Here is a 22629-nt window from a genome sequence, read left to right as displayed (position 1 = left end):
AAGTTAAATAAAAATATAAAGATATGAAATGTAACTTTGCCCTTAAGGCCAGAACACACTAAGCCGACGCCGACGAACTAGTGGCAACGAAAGCAGACTGCGGGGTTGGCTCATGTCGGCAGCGTCTGTGTCCAAAGTTGCCCTGACACACCAAACCGACGCTAAACAGACGACGGCCAAGTAGCACGTCAGTTCTGCACCTGCGTGAGATGAAATGCCTTTCCGAACCAGCAGGAGGCAGTAGCTGAACAGCCAATCAGAATGATCAGTGGCCCGACGGACCGACGAGCTCCGACACCGATTCAACATTTCGAATCAGCCGAAAAAAAGCCGTCGAGGACCAACTTCAGCCGACGGTGCGGAACACACTGAGAAAACTTAGTCGGCCGACGAAGAAAACTGCCCCGACGGCCGACCGTCGGCTTGAAGTGTTCCTGCCTTTAGCCAATTTGATTTGCTTATGGAACAATTACTAGATTAATAAGACCAAAGATTGATCATGTGATATACCCAAAATGAATTATATATCATGTTTAACTATTTTCTACATAAGCAGCAAATTCCCGACCGACTGGCCGAGATAAAGCTGTTCTCTGCGGGTACATGAGAGCTGAATGGCTGCTGATGGCCCGGAGCTCACATCCCTAAACTCATTTTCAAGTAGGCGCTATGTTTATATATAAATCACATATTTCAGGTCAAAACAACTACATTCTCGCTTAAAGAAGAAGAAAAAATTCTTAGAGCTACATTCTGTGACACAATAACAGTAGTAGTTTTGGGTTTGCTCCTATACCATTGACGTGGGCTGTGAGAAATGCTGCCAGAAACAAGCAGAGTGATACAAATCGTGAAACAGTTTCCATGGGATAACAGTAGAACATAGCAATGCAAGGCTATCAGCCAATCAGATTCAAGAACCATGTATATACAAACTCACCAGCCACTTTGTAGACATGGTCTAGATGATCTGCTGTAGTTCAATCTGAGTATTTCAATAACTGTTGATACTGGGATGCAAACCATCTCTAGGGTTTACAGAGAATCATCCGAAAGCGAGAACATATCCAGTGAGCGGCAGTTCTGTGGAGCAGCTTTGGGATGTGGTGGAATGGGAGATTCGCATCACTGATGTGCAGCAGACAAATCTGCAGTAACTGCGTGATGCTATCATGACAATATGGACCAAAATCTCAGAGGAATGTTTCCAGCACCTTGTTGATTCTATGCCACAAGGAATTAAGACACTTCTAAACGTCCAACCTGGTTCTGGCAAGGTGAACCTAATAAAGTGGCTGGTGAAAGAAGCATGCACATACCAAGGTTCAAGCACAAGCTTGATTTCATTATCATTGTGTGCAGTGTTGTCACAATGGACAAACCTTTTTTTTTTTTAACTGACAGATTCCTCAGGCTAGAAGAGACTCTTGCTGTGTACTGTAATTTAGTTAAAGTTAGTTAACTGGTGGGTGTGATTATAGCTAACCTCCTGTATAATCTGGTTTAATGACATGCAGTTAAAGTAAACTTTATCGCCCCCTCAGGTTTGTCACCAGGGTCTAAAATTAATGGGGCCTTGGGGCAAAAATTCTACCAAAATGAGCAAAAATTACCCAAAATTCCAGATAAGGGGCATAAAAAAAGAAAGAAAGAAAAGAAAGTCCATACACAATTAAACTAAATCTATTACAAATAAATGTGAAATTGAATGAAACAATTGCAGCATTACATTTAGGTCCGCTCACATTACATCAGATTTCTTTTTACATGCTTTTTGCAGCATTGAGCATTATGATCAATCACACGTTTCTGTTGAGCTTATGAATGCAGTGGCCAATCAGAGGCGTTGTGATAACAGTCATGAACTGCTTCAGTGATGGGGAGTGTTCTTTGCTCGCTTTCTGTATATGATTTAATCACAGTTAAATAGCAGTTTTGTTTTTCATACTACTAAAATAATCACACTTCACACTGGTTTTCTAATTTACTATTTCATAAACGGTTTTTAGCTTGTTTTGTCTGAGTAGCCAGAATATGTGGCGTTTCCCCACACACTTTTTTTTTTTTTTATGTATTCCATTACAATTCTAAATAACTGGTTAAATAAGTATTTGACATAAAAGACAATACAAATACATTTAATAAGCTAATTATTAAAATTGCCCTTACAAAGGTAAAATCCTCCTTGAATTCAATTCCAGCCTTTTCCAGGGGGCAAATATTGCCCCTTACTAAAATTCATTTCTGACCCTGTTTGTCACTGCCAGAACATACAACACACATTAATCATGCTTACAATGGGTTTTCAAATCATTTACACATACTCTCATCGACCCAAAAAGCAATGGCTTTTACAGGACGAGTGCAGTATATTGAGGAACATACTGCATAACCAAATCATCAAAGGACTCAAATTGTGAGCTCCTATTAGCGCAGTCATCCAGCTCAAACTCCCCAGTGCCTCATCAGACACTCGCTAGCAGCCATTTCAATAAACCTCAACATGTATTATTAAAATAATTTTGCAGCAATAAAACCCTAAGATGCTAAAAACCACCAACAGCTTTGAGGTCTAGAGAATGCAGCATCTGAAACTGACGTTCTGACCTTTCGCATCCCTTCAGCAGAATCTCACATAAGTGGCCTGTAATAACAGCATAGCCAGACATCACACATCACTGTTACCGAGTCCAAACGCTCTAATAGATTCCAAAGGCAAACAATAAAGGGTGCTAATATACACTCACTGTGTGCTGTAGTATTACTGAAAAATAATGACTCTAACCTTTATCTCCATACCAAAATCTCAGCTGGTCAGACAGTGATTCATCTTTTCTGAATTGTTAAAATATTGGTGTTCGGGACGTCGTGAGCCTATAGTGTACACCATGAGTTTTTAAAATATTAGTGCTATGAAAGAAAAATTTACAAAAACAGCTGTTAGGAATTGAGCTGTTTTTAATGAATAACTGCATAACATTTCTTTTTTTTGCATGTTAAAACAAGAAAGAAATTAATCTTATTCATTAATAATGTGAATTATACACACATAAGAACTTTTCACAAAAAAATCCGCCTAATTCACAAAACATGCGTATGCATTTGAATTTGCTCCTAATTTTAATGGATTTGGACTATTATAAATGAGTGACCACATACCCGAAGTTAGTAATTTGCATAAAATTCATCCAAACCATCAGCATGTAATTTCCTTTACAGCCTTTCATCACTCTCAGCAAACATGTGACACTCTCACATGAGCAGCAAGATCCTTGAGCACGTATAAAATTGAATCTTAACATGATTATTAGGACACCCCAAGGATGTGATTTTTGTGTACCTGTGGTTTCAGTTGTTACATCTTTTGTACATTTCGAATACATTTTAGAATGTACGTTTTTTGATGAAGAATGATTTGTTCAACACAGGCTCATTGAAAAAAAAAAAAAAAAAAAAAGAATTTTCAAAGAACTCCAACCACATACCAATACATGCAAATCACCACAGTTTCCAGCTGAAGCGAACACTAGAGACAGCAACAACTTTTATGCATTTTCACACAAAATTATGATTACAGGGGCATATTATCAATTAATAAATAACTTTGTTTTGTGGGGTTCCTTGCAATATTATGACGTCAAAACACTTTTACAGTAGTGCATGATTTGTAAACTAACACATTTTGACATTTCCATCACATAAGCAGCTCCATATGTGTGTCTTTTCTGATGCAGTAAACTTGCTCAGTAACTCACCTGATACAGCAGTGCACTCGTGATGTAAAGCGCTCGAGTGTGAGTCCCGTGAAACACTAATCACAATAAAAGAGCTCAAGGACTTGTAAAAGCAATTAAAATGGCACTGTTGTTTCAGTAAATGTGTTTTTACCTCATGTTTGCAGTAGTTAAAGGATTAGTCCACTTTTAAATACACTTTTCCTGATAAATTTACTCACCCCCATGTCATCCAAGATGTTCATGTCTTTCTTTCGTCAGTCGAAAAGAAATGAAGGTTTTTGATGAAAACATTCCAGGATTATTCTTCTTATAGTGCATTTCAATGGCTACCAACAGATTGAAGGTCAAAATTACAGTTTCAGTGCAGCTTCAAGGGCTTTAAACGATACCAGATGAGTAATAAGGGTCTTATCTAGCGAAACGATCGGTCATTTTCGAAAAAAAATATAACCGTTTATGCTTTATAAACAAAATATCGCCTTGAACGTACTTTCCGCTTCCGCATTCTTCATAACGCTTACGCTGAATGTTCTACGCCTTCCCTATTCAAGTTACGGAAAAAAACTAAACTGGCACCGCGTTCGTTCCGTACGTAGAATAGTAGGGAAAGTACGTTCAAGGCGATATTTTGTTTATAAAGCATAAACGGTTGTATTTTTTTCGAAAATGACCGATCGATTCGCTAGATAAGACCCTTATTACTCATCTGGTATCGTTTAAAGCCCTTGAAGCTGCACTGAAACTGTAATTTTGACCTTCAATCTGTTGGTAGCCATTCAAATCCACTGTAAGGAGAAAAATCCTGGAATGTTTTCCTCAAAAACCTTCATTTCTTTTCTACTGACGAAAGAAAGACATGAAGATCTTGGATGACATGGGGGTGAGTAAATTTATCAGGAAAAGTGTATTTAAAAGTGGACTAATCCTTTAACACTATCGGGAATGTTTAGGGTATGCAAATACGATGGAGCATTAACATTTTAGTGCCGCTCAGTGGACATTTTACTTTCGAACTGCCATGATATATACAACAACCAACGTTATAAAAACATTTCCAGATTCACATTCATCTGTTTTGGTTAAAATTGAACACTTTTAGTGCCACTCACTGGACATTTGAAAGCATTGTGAAATGCAACATAATACATAATATCATTTTGCAGAAAAGTTGCCACATGGAGGTATTTCCAATGAGCCTGAATTTGATTTGTTTGTGAAAACGTAGGTACATAGATTTCACACACAAATTTGTGGTTAGTGAATGAGAACCAATATTCCAGATTATATAGCAGTAGATTAGGGTTGTAACAATAGCAAATCAATAGCAGCTATAAAAGCAAGCTGTGAAAGTACAGATGTAAAGAACCTAAAACTGCCAACACAAAACTATTTCAGCCACACAAGGGGTTTCCATGTTTGATATAGTTTTAAATTTCTGTAATTGTAGAACATTAAATGAACCTATTTAATTCAAAGTGTTGTGTTCTTCATACTATTGAGTTCTGTGACTATCTCTCTGTAGCGCATTATACAGAATCAATAAAAGCAGTTTATCAAACCGTCAATCACTCACACTGCCACTCAATCACTCAATACATCAGCACCTGCTAAAAGAGCATATGTGTTCAGCTCTCCGAACATCTGCTGTTCCTGTAGGAAATCTGACTGGAATGGATTATAGGCGTTGTCAGGAAAAGGATGCATTGAAGGAGCTCCATTTCTCTCTCTCTCTCCAGTATCTGTTTCTAATCTTGCTATCTACATTAGGGTGTCTTTTTCTTTCAGTATTTACACTGCTTTAATCAGGTGCCTAAATGATCCCCATATTTGTGTTTTATCTGTGTCCCAGTGAACTCAACACTTCTAACTTCCATAATATGTGACATATTTCTATGAAACTGAAACTGTATATTCAACAAAAGCAAAATGTTGCCAATTCCTTCGTGAATTAATTGCATCATAAAAATAATCTTATTTTATTTTTTATTTTTTTTTCTCTAGATTAAACTGCACCGGTACATTGTTCACAATAAATATGTATTAATGAAGCAAATTGGGTTCATTTAGATTTCTGCTGACTTTAAAGTGAAAAACTTAATATATATTATAATGACATTTAAATGCAATTTCATTAGCATTTAGTGAATTACAGAAAATTACTATATGCTCAGTATACCTCTGAATATTTACAAGAGTATATAACAGGCAGACGGGAAAGACAAAAAGTGCTTTTTATCAGCTGGCTGAGGTTTTCACAAATGCTAAGGGGACAGTCTCCATGCTGTGATCTCTGAGCAAAAATATTGACTTAATAAGAGTCATTTAACTCTCACAGTGAACATGTTCACGGCCCTCTGGCTGAATAAAGAAATGCAGAGGAGATCCCCCACATAGAGGCACTAAACAGTGCAGTCATAAATGGTTTCAACACTTCCAGCAGTCCAAAGCAGTAAAAGCTCTGAAACACAACCTCAATTATTAGGTCAACTATAAAAACTTCACTCTCAAACATTTTGCTTTTTATTGCATACTTCACATACCCTTTACGAGCTGAGATTTCAAATTAGGACATTGTGATGGGACAGCACTGATCGCAGTTTTACGCTGTCATCACTGTCACTCTAGAAAAAGCCAAATTTGAATCTCCACTAAATGATAGTGGAGATCATTGTTCTCCCTTTATTATTCTCCATTCATACTACGGGGCTGTTGAATGCTTGAATCTGATTGGTTGATGAATGTTCTAATGTATGCAATAATTTTCAGGGAAATGCACGGCTAAAGTAGCTCCAGGCAAGTCTTGACCACATTACATGTTCATATCACTTCACCAAATGATTTCAGTTATTTTAAAGGTCCTTCCAGCCTACAACCACAAAAGAACCAAAACCCACAATGACAATGACCAAGCAGATAAATATAGTAAACAATATGATAAAACAACCAATTATTTCCATGTTTTTTGCCACAAAATTATGTTTTATTATGTACAGAAACCTCATACTCTCGTTCTCCCACTCTTTCTCCCACTCAAACGCACACACGTACAGTACAGTACATTATCAGCGCTGCTCTGACGATATTATCAGTAAAATAGTTTAGCAATTCAAAAGCATCATGACATTTCTCACTAGCGGGATAATAACAGTGCTGTCCTCAAAGCAAATCAGATTCACATAATCCATGTGACACCACTATTCAATGTGCCAGACCACCCGACTGGCAAAGGTCTCTCCACCAGATGCACAAAACAATATTAAAAATACTAGCCTGTCATTGACCTTCCTGGTGACTCAATTAGTAAAGCTGTAATCAATTAACAATGTTTAAAATCAAATCAAATTAGTGAAGGAAAACGTACAGTTAGCTGGTCATTATTGCAAAAATAAACCCGGTGGACGTCACAGGGCGATCCGGTTATGCTTCATCCTTATGTGGTACATTCTCTCATATAAACTGCCGGTTCTCTCTTCTGTCCTTGTGGAGAGATACTGAAACGGAGACCACTGATTCACTAGCAGTCTGGCATGCCGGTCTCTTTCTCATGCACATATTTAGACATGTAGAGCAATGTAGTGCAACATTATTACATTTCTCTGACCCCACTATCCAGCTCCGTTTAAGACCTGCAAATTTTTAAGTCTGGATTTGAATGGCCCGGAACCTCCTTTCAGGTGTTGGAAATGCACTGAACAGTTTGGGAATTGGTACTTCGGTGGAAAAAACAATATGTAGAGCTTGATATTAACTATGTTGCATGTGATATGACAGACTTACCTTAAAGAAGGTCATTGTAGCACCATCCTCCACCACTCCATACTCAATCTTGGTCTGCTTGGCCAGGTCATCAGCCGAGTCAATCGGAGATTCCATTCTCTCCACGGTGAGGAAGGCGGCTAGGTTGGCCGTATAGGAGGAGATGATGATTAGGGTAAAAAACCACCAGATTCCTCCTACTATCCTGGTGGAAAGGGCTTTGGGCATGAGCTCAGATCCTAGTGGAGAGGAGCAGAGATAGTAGTCAGGGTAAAGTAGTGGTTTCAATGTGAGGACCAGCACCAGATGCATAGATCTAACCTAGTCCGGACACAAGAGCTAGTTGCAGGGAAAGGCTGGGATGATATATCCATGCTAACTAAATACGCCAAAGTCAACCACAGTGAAGGTGGGAATTCATTTATGCTTCATGAGAATTTATGTGGCCAAATTTAATTAGATTACAGACTCTCATTTTTGTATTAAAGCATAAAGGGCTCATAATTTGCTTCCGTCTTTGAATTGCCCTACACTCTTCAATCCATTTGGCTTGTGGGTAAAAGCCAAAATGAAGAGCCATTTTATGTCACAACCTAAGTATAATTTTCTGTTATCGCTTAATCAAGTTGTCACCATGGTCATGTTTGGGGAAATTAATTAAAAAGTAGGGGCAATAACTAGTTGTACTTGGAGATGTCAGAGGACTAGAGCACAGGGAAATAACTGGCACCTCTTCTCAAGTTCTATGAGTCATTGTAAGCTTTGATCTGACATACTGAGTCCATGGCAAAACACAATGGACTGTCAAAAAGATTAGCCGTTACATGAATTACAATTGAACTGCAAACGTGAGTTTAAATCAGGCCTCAACAGACTGGTAATGCTCTAGTGACCTGTCAATCAAGTCCAGAGTTTGGATATATAACTCTAGCTACCAGACAGCCTGAACAGCCATTGAAACAGGAAAGAAAAATCACTTTTACCTTACCTACACTAGCAGTTCATTTGTTAAAGGTGAGGTGTGTATTTTTTCCAATGCTGAAGGACATTCTCCTATCCCATTCACAGAGACAACTATATCCAAACCATTCATCGACCATAGGCTGACTTTCTAAGTTCAAACACTGTGGCACTCCGACATGTGGCTTAAAAAAATGGCTTGAGTTTTGGACAGGAATACCTGTTTATCCAAGCAAGAGGTTAGGCGCAGGTTGGAAGGAGAGTCTGAGAAACTAGAGGTGCATATATTACCCACTTCACCTTTAAACATGACTTAGCAAAATCAATAGCGGAAAAGGTGCCTTGGCGCCCACAACCACTTTTTAAAGAAGCAAACAGTCGTGTCAAAACAGTGTAAAATTATTAACCGAAAACCATCCGAAGAAGAAATAAATGTTGTCATTTTTAAAGTATCACCATGCTGGACCATTAGGTCAGGGTGACCTTATATAACCTGGTTGGGGCTGACTGTCATGTACCCAAGGTAACGTCATGACCAAGCACGCCATCCCACAGTTTTCTCGGGGCTGACAAGCCATGGGCAGGGGAGCCTCTCTACAGTGTAGTGTTACACACTCATCAATAGACATGCATACAGTCATCATACACAAACCCTGCTCATTTTGCCCTCAGCCTAATGCCACATCTTCTCTTCCAAACTCACAGAGGAACCTGAACACAAGACAGACCCAATGACACCCTAAAATTATGTTTTTATTGGGTGATGCCTTCGGAAAATTCGTTTAGAACAGAAAATAATCCCTCAATTTTCACAGTGATCCAAACACATAGCTAACTTTTAATGACCTTTGCTTACAGAGGAAACAATTCTTCTCAGTGCCAATCACATGTGGGGTTCAGTAGGTTACCTGCTCTTGGTGCAAGACGTGCATTGATGAACCCACACATTTAGTCAACCATCTTAGGGCATTGCAGATCTGTTATTGTTCATTCTCATGTGGTTGAGATCAATTGTCCTTCTAGTTCAGAGGTCATCAACCTTAACCCTAACCCTAGCTCTACTCCTGGAGGCTCACTGTCCTGCGGAGTTTAGGTCCAACCCTAATCAAATGCACCTGCAGCAAATAAAGCTCTTCAGGATTGCTTGAATACAAGCAGTTGTTGAAGCAGTTTGGAAATGAACTTTACAGGACAGTGAGTCTCCAGGAGCAGGGGTGAAGACTTTTGCTCTAGTTGGAGGCTGACTGCACATGGCCCTGCAAATCTTTTAGTTTTCTTTAATATAAAAAATAACCAGACAGATTGCTCCACCAACTAGAACAGCTATGCAACTATTCATAATATCTGCAATGTTTTTAAACTTCTGACATCCCATGTCAAGACAAATATCCATGCTGTCTACATTGCAAACAGCTGGTCGCTGGTTTCAGCCAGTCCTCAAGTGTTCTCTTTAACAATGTAGATTTCACAAAGACTCACAATGCAAATGTTACATTGCAATCCAATCCTGGATGTAAATCATTCCATTTGATGGATGCAGTGCAGATTCAAACATTACCCATGCTACTTTGCAAACAAGGGCCTGGTGTCTCTCATTTCTCAACCAAATCTTATTTTGCTAGTCTGATGCAACACAATGGCATGCAGGATACATGTGATGTTATCCTTCATTCATCATAGGCCTTTCTCAATCGCAAACATCTGCATCCAGCAGTTGAGAAGATGTGGCATCAGGATTTGTTAGGATTATGGTTAGAAGTCAAGAACACACATGGCAGTGTAAGACACAGGACATGACCAAGAATTTGTCTTTGTGTCATTCTGCCATTTTTTGCACATGAAATTGGACTTACCTGCTCATAACCCTGATGAGCGAAGAGAAAAGTGGTTATGGGAAACTTCAGCATGCAACTAATGAACCTCTGACCCTCTACCCCAGTGGTTCCCAAACTAGGGTACGCAAACCCCTAACGGTTCGTGAGGTGACAGAGGGGGAAAAATGCTGAGTTTTACTGTTCATATAATTCTACCCCAACTTAAAATAACATTAAAACTGTGCATGTATTTCTAACAGGCAAAATGTCATCTCTAGTGTAAAAACGGGAAAATGGTAGTGCCGTAAATGGACAAATACATGACAATCAAATTACTTCATCATTTGCGGTCAAAACTGACTGCATCCACACAAGCAGCATACACATGAGAGGGTGCAGAGTATGCTGCCTTCACGCTACATTACTGTCTTACAATGTACCTTTAAAGGTGGGGGTTTTGCACTTACTAGAATAAAAAAAAACAAATATAGACACAGACTGAGCACATAGATCGATTTAAGACTCAAAATCTCTTCTATACAGAAACATATCCTGACTTATTGTTTTTAATGTTGATAATATATTATACGAGCATGAATGCAGTTTTCCCAAATATCCACATGATTGCAAATGTGACACTGATTTTACACAACAAACTAAAAGGTAATATTTAGTGATGTAGTCTACATTTTAAACAAAGTACTGTCAATATTGTTGTTCTATTTGCAATTAAATAATAGTTCCCAAAGAAAGCCGAAGCAGAATTGTTGTGCATCTCCAAGCAACACACAGTGGTCTTTCGCTAGTGAACAAATCTGTGCTTTAAGAAGTGGACATCCAACCCGGCCCACATCCAAGTGTGACGTCAGAAGCCAGGCCCATGCCACCCTGCAGCCGATTCTTAAGATTTTATTGGTCATGTCAATCACAGTACTGATTGCCTACACCAAACACTGATCCCTAAACCTACCCGTCACTGTAACCAATGAAATTACCTGCAGTGCGGGATTTCTGGTGAAGTGGTTTAGTAAGGAGTCACGAGTTCAATCGATCTGTGCAGTGCCGCTTCAAGTCAAACATGACTTTGCAGGCAGCGTTTGCATACGAAGGTACCTAATGAAAGTGATTTCAAACAGACTTCTAAGGCAGCGTAACAGCAGCTTAGTAGCATAAGGATATATCAATGCTTCCTTCAAAAAAATAATCGGATGAAGGTATCTCAGGAGACAGAAAGTGAAACTAACATTGGGTTCGGACATGCCTTGATGCCTTTCTACCTTGGTATGCATCCTTTGAAGGCAGCATTTTAAGCTTTCGGACGCAGCCAAAAATACAGCCACTTGCTTCATTGCTGAATGAATGAATGACTCGATGGCTCACTCAATAAGACAGTGACCACACCTACTGGTGGATTTAGTCTAATATTTCAAATTATCACTTTGTTTTTACCATAATTTATTGCTTTATTATATTAATAATACAATGAATGGAAATTTAACAATATGACATAAAACACAACATACATTTAATAGGGTTAGAAAAACTTTGCCTTTATAAAGGTAAAAAGTGCACTTGTAAATCAATTTTAGGGGGGGAAACCTAACCCTAACCCTTTATGGAAAAAGGTGTGACTGCAGTCCGAGTGTTAGAGATGGAGTACACAGAAGGATGTTAAATGCCTGAGGGGGTACGGCACTCTACAAAGTTTGGGAACCACTGCTCTACCGAACACCCACCAATAAACACTTTCAAGTCCCACACAGCCCCATTCATACCATTGGCCAGCAACCAATTTGCTTCTAGAACTACATGCACAGAGGCACCCATGCATCATAGTGGGCCTGACAAGAGCAAGTTGGGACCCCCAGCAAAAGAGTGGGATGTGTGCTATGAGGGGCAGGCAGAGGCGTCTACCTTGCTGCATGAGAGCTCCAACTCCGAACCAGAAACTATTTAGCAGGGTGAAATTGTTTTCCACCACGTCCGAGTCAGGGTTGCACGGGTGGGGGTTATACCATTCGTAGGGGCTAAACCTGTGATGAGCGACACAGAACACAGACACATTTTAGTCCAAGTGATATGGCACATAGAAGGAAACATGAAGGAAAGGCAGTCAACCTATAGAGACACAAGGAGAAAGAGACAGGTTAGCATAATCATCAGTTCATTAGATATCAAGATTCAGGAAAAAATACAAATTCTCTTGAAGAATCTACACTGTAAAAATATATTTTCATGATTTGTTATCAAAACAACTTTTTATTTTGTCAAATCAACTTAGATAATTAAAGTGGTTCAGATATCATATCTCGAGTTTCTGTTGATTAAACCAATTGCCTTCATTGTATTAACATTTTTATTTTTTTTTATTTCAATGAACTCAAAATTTTCTTTTTTACAGTGTATTACCGTCTGTCTTATCAAATGGTTTAAACTTTTTTTTCTCTGTAACAACTAAATAAGTTAGGTTTGTGATAGTTAGATGTTGGTTAGAGCTGTTTATGTTTATTCCAATCACCTTTTTTTTTTTTTAATTCCAAGAAAACTCAAAAAACATATTTATATCAAAGGCAAGCTTAATTATCAATGCATATGAGCAACCCAGGTTAAAATTAAATGTATATCCCAGGTTAAATACAAATTAAGTCCCACAAAACAAACAAAAACAATTAGTTGACAGATATGCACCTACACACATGTGTGAAAACACACTCATTTATGATATTAAACTTTGCTATGTGTTCAATTTTACTATCAACATTAAAGTATAAGAATGTGTTTTTAGATATTTAAATGATTTGCAATAAACAATGTGTATTTGTATTTTTTTTTTTTTTATGCATTTTTAATATTTTCTGCTTTACAATCCTGCAAATTAGTAAAGATCATTGTACTGACAGCAGTTTACTTGTTTTCAAACTGTGTCAAATCACACGTTAAGTGCAAACGCTGAACAAAATAGTGTAATATTTTTCTCACACTTTATGGACTTAAACATATTCAAAAGCTGCTGAGACTGAGCCATTGGATTCATTCTAAAAAATGTCATGTTTTATATAATTTATACATGACTTTATCTTATTGGTTTACATTGTTTTGTGTTTACGTTTATGCATTTGTATAAATCACTGTACCTCATATCCTGGCATAAAAAAGCAGGTTACACTTTATTTTAAGGTGACATAGTTACATTGTAATTACTTCAATAAGTACTGAGGAACATTAACTAACTACATGTACTTACTATAGAGTGACAGGTTTAAGGTTTGGTTTAGGGTTAGTTACTTGTAATATGCATAGTGTTATTACTATAGTAAGTGCATGTAGTAACATGTAACTACGTCACAAAATAAAGTGTTAACAAAAATCATCTGGGTTCAATCATTTGTTTGAACATATGCACATACATTTAACCTTAAAGATACAGGATGACAGACCAGCTGAAGGTCAGTTTGCAATCTGAGATCTGGAAGACTGACATATTGTATGGGAGTGTATTTGGCCTTCATTAATCCTGACAAACAGTTGGTACTGCTGTGAACAGACCTTTAGGATGTGCTCCGTCTCACATTCAGGGTGAGCAGGCCTTAACCGGCAATGTCTCAGGCACTTTGAGTGAATTCTGTTCAGAAGTCAGAATCATTTTTGTGGTAATTTGCAGTCACAGATGCTGTCCAAATAACTTAACTTGTAGTTAACCCTGAATATTCATTTAAAAATGATTCATTAATTTAGATGCCCAATGCAGAAGATCTAATCCATCCCATCATCTCCACATCCCGATGCCTCGTTCTGTGCCATCTCTCTCCTGCATTGAGACTTCTCATTTACTCCAGCTAAATATAAGTGGCATTACATTAGTAAAGGTTGATTGGACGACAATTAGGCATTGTGACCCAATTCAGTTTGTGCTGAAGTGGTGGGATAAAAAAGCATCTACAGGCTTTTCAAGAGTTAGGCAATCAGATACCAAGGAGATTATTTGTCTCAGCTATTTTTTAATTCTCCGTTCAGAACTCTGAAATGGAAACAGAAATTACTGACTTTCAGAGACTAATAGTAGAGCGCACAACACATTCTGCATCTATGAGACTATGAGCAAGATTCATCAAGTGCTGGAGCAATCTGAAAATGATTGCTGTGCTCTTTAAATAGCTCAACGTCTGCATCAAACTAATAAAAAACAGTCAACAAAACATTCTCATATAAGTTCTTCTCCAAAACCTGCTGATCAGAACTTACTTGTAAATATTGCATACAGTACGTATGCATTCAAGTTCTTATGAGATGAGGTTAAGATGCTACCTGCCTATGTAGGCTGTAGACTCACTAGAACAGAGACATGATTTAGTTGATCTAGTCGTTCGTTCACTATTTGTGATGCAAGTCTGAGTACATACAGACCATAATCTTGCAAAGACTGCTGCCCCAGACCTCTCACGCAAAGGGTCTTTGTGCAAGTTCACACAATCATGTTGTGTAAAGCCAATTACTAACGGCAAATCTAACACGGATGGCTGTCATCGGCTGGAGCGTGCCAGCAGAGGAGAGAGGCGACGAACAGCCTCAGTCTGCGTGAGACGCGGCTTAACCTGCTGCTACGGGAAGCGTCAGTCGCCCGTTAGCTGTCAGTTTGATCCAATTATACTGACCTTCTGTTATCTCCGGTCATCTGCGCCGCAGAGGGAAAATTTTGAGCAAGGTCAACATGAAGAGATAAACGAAGGCTGAGGAAACATTGATGCCCCGGGAAAGAACAATGGGGGTTGGTTTTTCAGAAAGTCGTTGTGCGCGGGACCGATCACGCACCTGATAACAGTCACGTCAGATCTGGGAGACTGACATATTTAAATAGCGTTGCTGTGCAGCTGCGTTTAGCATCGTGGGTTGAGGTCATGTTGTCTAGCTAACATGCAGTTCAATAAGGATGCTACACAAGGATGCATTGCTAATCAATGCACTACCATAGATTTCAGAGACTGGCTGCTTGTTCAGCATAGTCTTACTGGATTTTCGGTCTTAGGAGAGGTCTGTAACATCCTATAGTATTCCAGTGCCAAGCATGACCTCTTTTGAAATAACAGGATGCAGAAGACACTCATGGATTTTCAGAATTTTAACTGAAATATCTTGAAATATTACTAATGATATAAAAGATATTCTTACTCTTACTTGCTAAAAAATGCTGGGTTGTTTCAACACAAATTTGGATCAAATATGGATTAAAAAAACGATCAGGTTCCCCCATATTGCCCAATTTTGGGTTTAAACAACCATTTTTAGAGCATGTGAACCAGGACCTGAAGGTGGACGTTTTTACAATTAAACTAAAAGGCCTTTTACTTGCTAAAAAATACAAACTATCAATCAGATGACAGCAGGCGTGTAGTAAAATGTGCAGATTTTACATATATGCTGTTAATTTGGGGCCTTAGAAATATGCGTATCAAATGTGCATTTGTTGTTATTAAACAAAAGGTTTATGCTTAGAAAAAGAAAGAAAAAAAGGCAATAGGTAAGAAAATATATGTATTCTAATATTAAAATATATTTGTCTTATAATCTTATACAGCTTCTCAGGTACATGCATCTTAAATATTTGTACTGTAAAACAAGAGAAAAATACATTTTCAGTGCCTTCTTTCCATCCTCTTCCCTCCCAGACTCGGAGTTAATTATCTAGTCAGCCCCACACAGCAGTCTGTTAAATCATCCTAAGTGCAGCCCATTTAGAAGCATATTCCACCTGGAAATGAGCGGGATCTGATAAGCACTTGCCCAGACTGGTGAAGGCATTACTCATCCTGTGAGGAGCACATATCCTTCCTTTTGCATGCTTTGGATTTCTCACTGCAGTAAGGACAATGGTTCATTAGTGATGTTTACTAAGACACGCATTACTTGCGTACTTTTGTTTAGGGATTTCTTCTAAAATCTCACCCTTTGGAATTAAACTCTGTTGCGTAATCCTGCAGATATGAGCAATACAGGAAATCATTCTGCTTGTTAAGGATACGTTCTAAAAGATTTGATTTATAATTTTTGCCTGGCAGACAATAATAAAAAATAAAAAAAATCTACATTTCCAAGATCACTGACATTACAGGAGGGACCTGAGCCATTTGTTTGTATAAACACGAAAATACAATACGGACATACTGACAGCATCTGAAATGTATCTCAAATATCTTTGAATCCTTCTTGGTTCATTGAGTATCCATTGAATTCATGGATTTAATAGATTGATTTTGTTGTATTTAACAAATTACATTATTTAAATATGATCAATGTAATCACATTTAACATATTTGCCAAGTTTTGTGATTTCTGCTGCTGTATTTTTAATACTTTATAGTACATTTATTATATTTTTAGTACATTTAATCCTCATTTCTTTTTCATAAACAATATGTATGTAATAGTTACCATTGGGTAACACTTTACTTAAAGCCTTTACATATAATGCAATTATCTTTAATGCACAAATTATGCATTGTAATGCACTTACTGTATAATGCATTGTATGATCTCATGAATAATTGTAACCACAGTTATAATACTTATCTATTCATTGTTACACCTTTAGAAAGTAAAATGCATTAAAACACATGACAAACAACCAATTTCAGCTGTAACAAGGAATCTGCAAATAATATTATGTATTTTAACTTAAAAAAAATTACAATCCATGATGGATAAGATCAGGTCCAGAACAAATTCTCTTGCATTTGTTTCCCTCAGCAGATTATAGAATTAAAATTGGTTGGAAACTTTAATTAATAAATAAAATATAATACATATCTGCAAGATTTATTGCTCCCACTGTATATATTATGGAATAGTGAGATAAACTTGCCTTTGATAAGAATATGTTTTCACATCATTGTCAGATGAACTAAAAAATGATTTATTTGAAGCATTAGAATCAGATGCAGCATTTAAACAAATGAGTATTGCATCAGCTATGTTTTATGGCAATAGATTAGAATCAGCATGATAAGTATGTCTAACTCTTTTTAGGGATAAAGATACTGTCAGATACTGACACTTTCATTTTTGGTACCTGCTGATATAGAGTGTCAATACCTGTATATTCACTGCATTTGTAACATTAAAATAAATAAATAAATAAATACATCATTTAAAAAGATTAATTTATGAAAAATGATTAAAAAGGATATAAATCAAATTAGTTGGTTTAACTCATTTAGCAAATAGATATTTCCTTCAGTGATTTTCATGCCTAATTATGCCTGTTAATATGTATTGTATTGCTTCTGTTAGTTTCACTGTTCATTCTATTGCTCTATCATATTTTAACTTTCATTTATTAGCACAGTGAATATTTAGAGCTGCTCCAGAAAGGCTCAATGATAAGGATTTTTTTTTTTTTTTTTTCTTCCTTTTCTTTTTTTCTATTGGTCAGGTTGGGTCAGTGGTTCAAATGAGATACCAGTGAAACATCACAATTTTCAGGTACAGAAACTGAATCAAATTTAAAATAACACTGCGTAGATTTCACTATGCATAAATTAAATATGGATTGATCATGCGGTCCAGAGCTGTGGGTGATTTTATTTTTGGCATTTGCTGTTAGATGAACATTAAGAACAAAGACAGCAGCAGGTTTATTAGGCTGCTGTCACTTTAAGAGCTGCACATATCCAACATACTATAACAAACGTGTTTTCTTTCTCAACTGTTTACATTCACTTAAGACATAATCAACCGTGTTTCTTCTCGCCGATACAGGCGATATGGGCATTTTTTGGGAATTTGTCCGTTCAGGCGCAAGAAGACGTGAAAGAGAACTCAATTTAATAGGCTTTCTGAGTGCACGCTTCAGATGTTTGCGGGGTTTTTTCCTCGCAATTATGAGAAAACAAGTCAGAATTGTGAAATAAAAAGTTGTAATTATCTTTATTTCGGATATATCTGTGCCGTTGTGCATTCAATCCACTCAGCGTTTTGCTATATGTGAATATTTAATATTCCGTTAATACATTTGCTTCAATGCTTCTCTGATATCTCCATTATGCTCTCTGTTTGCTCTGTTGACAGTTGTCTCGACACAAACACTTTACACATGGTGTGTAGCATTGGTCGTTGGTATTGAAGCATTTTAATCAGCACCGGTATCGCATCCCTAACTCTTTAACAATTCAGTCCTCCTCAGCTGCTTCTCTTTTCTGCGAAAGCAGGTGACGAAGAAACTTTGTAAGGAAAGAAAGACAACAGGAACAAAAACAACCGCTGATATGCATTACAGATTCTGAGAGGAGGATAAATATTTGACTTTCATACTGTGCCCAGAAGGAAGGTTTCTAAATACTGCATGGTGAGAATAAGCCTTAGGAAACCCTCCACCAGTCCCCATTATGTCACCCTGTGATCTCTTTCTCTCTCGCTCTGTCTTTCTCTCTCACACGCAGACATGTTTGCTGCATATACCGGCTTTAAAGGGCACACACAAAAGCAGTCGCACATGCACACATAAAGAAATGTGTACAAAGAGACAAACACATAAACACACAGTAATACGATCTTGTGTTAGGTCTTCTCTGCTGTGTGTTTCTGTGAAAACATGCCGTTGATTTGTGTGCTTGTTATTTGTGCTCTAGTTGGGAAATGGAAAGGTGAACACTTACCCAGCGTTAACATTAGTGCAGTTATAAGGTGAAAGGTGCATATTCTGAACCAACTTAGATGGCAGTTGTAGCTTGTTATAAACTTGTGTGATCATATTGCCAGTAACATTTATAAAGCACAAGTGCATTAACCATAAAACTCTCAGCTGAATGCAGTCCACCCAAGAGTTTTAGGGTTAAAATAAGGCCTTTTCTGTGGATTTATCCCCACCGTGCTTCAAATGAGGACCAATGGAAAGACCCAATGCAAATGAAAATGGTTTTGTATGATTAAAAAACTGATCTCAGTCATTTATTCTAAGAATGCACTGCAGTGCAGCATTTCAAGGACAATTCTGGGTCTATTATAAGTACATAAGCTGTCGATTACCCTAGAACATCATTTCGACTCATACCTCGGTTTCAAAAAGTACATACAAAATGTCAAATACAATGCATTTCTAATGGAAGCGTAGTGAAAGAAGAGGCCAGTTGCATTTTGTAATTATGGGATGGATGGGTAGTAGTTTAATTTCTGATATTTTAATCATCAACCAGTACCTCTTTTGAGACAGAGGCTTAAAAAATTGACATGTGAGTCCCACTCCCGACAAGGAGATTTCACTCAGGGATCCTTCATTTTTTTGTGGCAGTATTTATGTACGGCAAAGGCTTTTTACATTTACTCCACCCACCAATGTCTGGTTGGGCCACACATGATTAAAAAGACACCCACCACTCAACATCTGCAGTGCCGTTGGCCGTAGGGAGTATGGTGCGTGGAAGTCGCTTTTGACGTCATCGACCCGAGTTCAAATCTGCCTTTCGTCAAACTTACTCTTCTTCCGTTTCCCATCACATATCAGATCGGAAAGGCATTTATTTTCAATAAAAATGAAGAAAAGCGGAAATAAAGTGCCTAACGCGTGTTTAATAATAAAGTATTTATTGGGCACTGTCAGGGGTAAGTGTAGGAATATATCCATTTAATCATTTTAATAAATATAATCATTAACACTCTATGTAATTATTGCATCCTGCAGCAATACTGAGGTGCAAATAGTATCTGGCACTATTTATAAGTATAAATAGCATCTAACAACTATTGTATTTGCACTTATTGCTACTGCTACTTTTATATACTGTATATACTGCTGCCTTTATGTGTAGCCTTTATAAAAATTCTCATGAAAGGGTCATGCAATTAATCTTTTTATGTCACTGTTGCTTATGGTTTTTATAAGTCTGCAAAAATTAAAAAGATGTGCTTTCGTGGATTCAGAAATTAAAATGCAAGACTGTTAAAGTCAGCATGAAATGAAAATTCACCGTTTTCACATCTGTTTTCTGAATGCATGTTATAGATCTTATTGTGAACAATTAATATGCGCATGTTTAATTTTTACTTTTTAGTTTTGACATCATAATGTGTAATCAAAACGTCATAACTGGATGTCACCCTACATTTGTACAGCCTCCATAAAGCAAGAGATGTTTGCAGTTTTTGACTCGGATGCAGTAAATTTGGCATGCTACATCTGCGAATTTGGGAGCAATAAGAAAAAAAACAAAAAAAACATGAACTGTCAGTTTTGAGATTGCCAAATGTGAAGCAGGATGTGGAAAAACCCAGTCAGAAAAGAAAGGATACAAACTAGACACAGTAGGGACAGCGAGGGATGGGGAGGGAGGGCTGCATTTCACACCAGAAAATGCCTCAATCTCACTCACACACACGCTTGAACACTCCCGCATACCTGCTTTCTGTCTTTCACACACATACTGTATTGAAACTGTGTTTTCGCATCTTTGTTTATGTGGTTTGTGCTATCGTGCTTTATCAGATGAGAGGCACATGCTGTAGCTCCTCGCCGTCAAGACAGGAATACCAAAGCAACCCTTAAAGTTCCTCTCTCGTGCATGTTTATGTTTCACTCTCTCAAATGAAAGCCTCAACTCCTATTCACACCATCATTTTTACAGCTGAATCTTATGACGTTTCATCATGTAAATATTGTGAGTGGCATTCAGAATTCTCAAAGAAATAGTTAACCCATTCCTTGTCATCATTTCCTCATGCTCATGTCGTTCCAACTCTGTCAAACTTCCATGGAAGATGAAAAGTGAATTTCTGAAGAATAACCGAAGCCGGAAATTCCAATAAAAATGAATGGAGAAGAGGCTGTCAAACCCTCAAAATGACAAAAAAGCACCAGAACAGTATCTTAAAAGTATATTACAAATCCATTCCTTACACAAAGCTACTTTTACTTTAACTTTGATAAAAACGGAAAAGAGGTGAACAATTCACCTTACGCATTCCACGTAAAATTCATACAGATTTTGAACGACATAAGGGCGAGTTCTTAGGTGAACTACTCCTTCGAGGCCACTAACGTTAAATCTAAAAGTGCACTGCTTTAGTTTGAAACAAAAAGTCAATGAGATGAGGTCATGACGTGGGGTTATGTCTATATATGTGGCTGGTATGTTACCTGGCTATGACAAACAGCACACAACTGACACCCAAGTAAGCGAGCAGAATATACATCCAGATGTCGGGGGACAGGGGGTTGAGAAAGGAGAACACCCCCGGGTTGGTGCCGTTGGGCTTGCGGTACAGTATACTTATCCCCAGCGTCAGGAACGGTTTGGAAAAGTCGATGACCTTCTCCCGCACGTACGTTATGGCCAGGGGCGCCACTGCAAGATCAGCTTTCTGCCAACAAATAACGCACAGGGAAAAGAGTGATAGGCTGTAAATCAGGGCGAGCAGAAGCATTTAGAGGAAATCAAATTAAGAAAACAGGGCTTTTACACATCACACACTCTGCCCCACAGCGTTTAAGAGGAAATTTAAAGCCCTCTCGTGGACTCGCGCTCTCTCCCTTGATTTACCTGCTACTGTTTCAGCACTTACTAAAGCCTTTCATGATTTACTGGGTCTAAGGGACCGGAGGTGCGCTGAACCGAATCCACTCTCTCAGCTACCCAACTAGACTAAAAAATGAAAATAGCACTTATGAAAGAGGGAAAATGAAGGGGGTTAAAGGTTTTACACAGGTCTGCCTCCGTTGGCTCACTGTCAGAAGCAGAAATAGCCTGTGTCTCTCAGACTGTAACTTTTAGACCACATATTCAATCTCAGAATTTAATATAGTTAACTATATTAAATTGCACAAATATACTTTATGTATTTAATCTCACTTTATTAACCAATGTCTTTGCTGCTGACCGTTAATGATCTAATTCAACCGTACTAATATGCAAAAATTACTGTACAGGAGTAAATATGCATTTCATCAGCCTGAGGCTTATTCATTTCACTTTTGTTGCGAAAGGGCCTTAAAATTTGCCAAAAAATGAACTTTTTTGTTGTTATTAAAAAACAAACAAGCAAGCCCAGCCCAGGTGAGAAAAAGTAACACAAAAGTAATGTAATGCATTACTTTTCATAAAAAGTAACTAAGTAACACAATTAGTTACTTTTTTTTTAGAGATTAACGCACTATTGTAATGCATTACTTTTAAAAGTAACTTTCCCCAACATTGGTTGTTGGTCATTTTTATTTATGTAAATACTGTATTGACCACCCACGTCAATCTCATGGGAAAACATGACTTATGTTTTAACAAATTGGCGTTGAATTCGTACAATTCAATTTGTATTAAAACTTTTAGAAAAAAATTAAACATGAAGGTCTAACTCTAAACCTAACCATCAGTATGGCGTAA

General features: G+C 37.7%; 1 protein-coding gene across 1 annotated transcript in view; it reads right to left on the bottom strand.

The window, feature by feature from the left end:
* The window catches only part of grik2 (glutamate receptor, ionotropic, kainate 2), a 245140-nt gene that overhangs the window by 44995 nt on the left and 177516 nt on the right, over positions 1 to 22629 (bottom strand). Inside the window, exons 12-14 of the mRNA XM_048152799.1 lie at positions 21390 to 21613; positions 12182 to 12300; positions 7515 to 7732 (exon numbers count right to left, since the gene is read on the bottom strand). Coding sequence (XP_048008756.1) covers positions 7515 to 7732; positions 12182 to 12300; positions 21390 to 21613 — 561 coding nt within the window. The remainder of the gene's footprint in view (positions 1 to 7514; positions 7733 to 12181; positions 12301 to 21389; positions 21614 to 22629) is intronic.

This window comes from Megalobrama amblycephala, linkage group LG13, assembly GCF_018812025.1.
Source record: "Megalobrama amblycephala isolate DHTTF-2021 linkage group LG13, ASM1881202v1, whole genome shotgun sequence".
Lineage (NCBI taxonomy): Eukaryota > Metazoa > Chordata > Actinopteri > Cypriniformes > Xenocyprididae > Megalobrama > Megalobrama amblycephala.
This window is presented reverse-complemented; position numbering and strand designations above follow the sequence as displayed.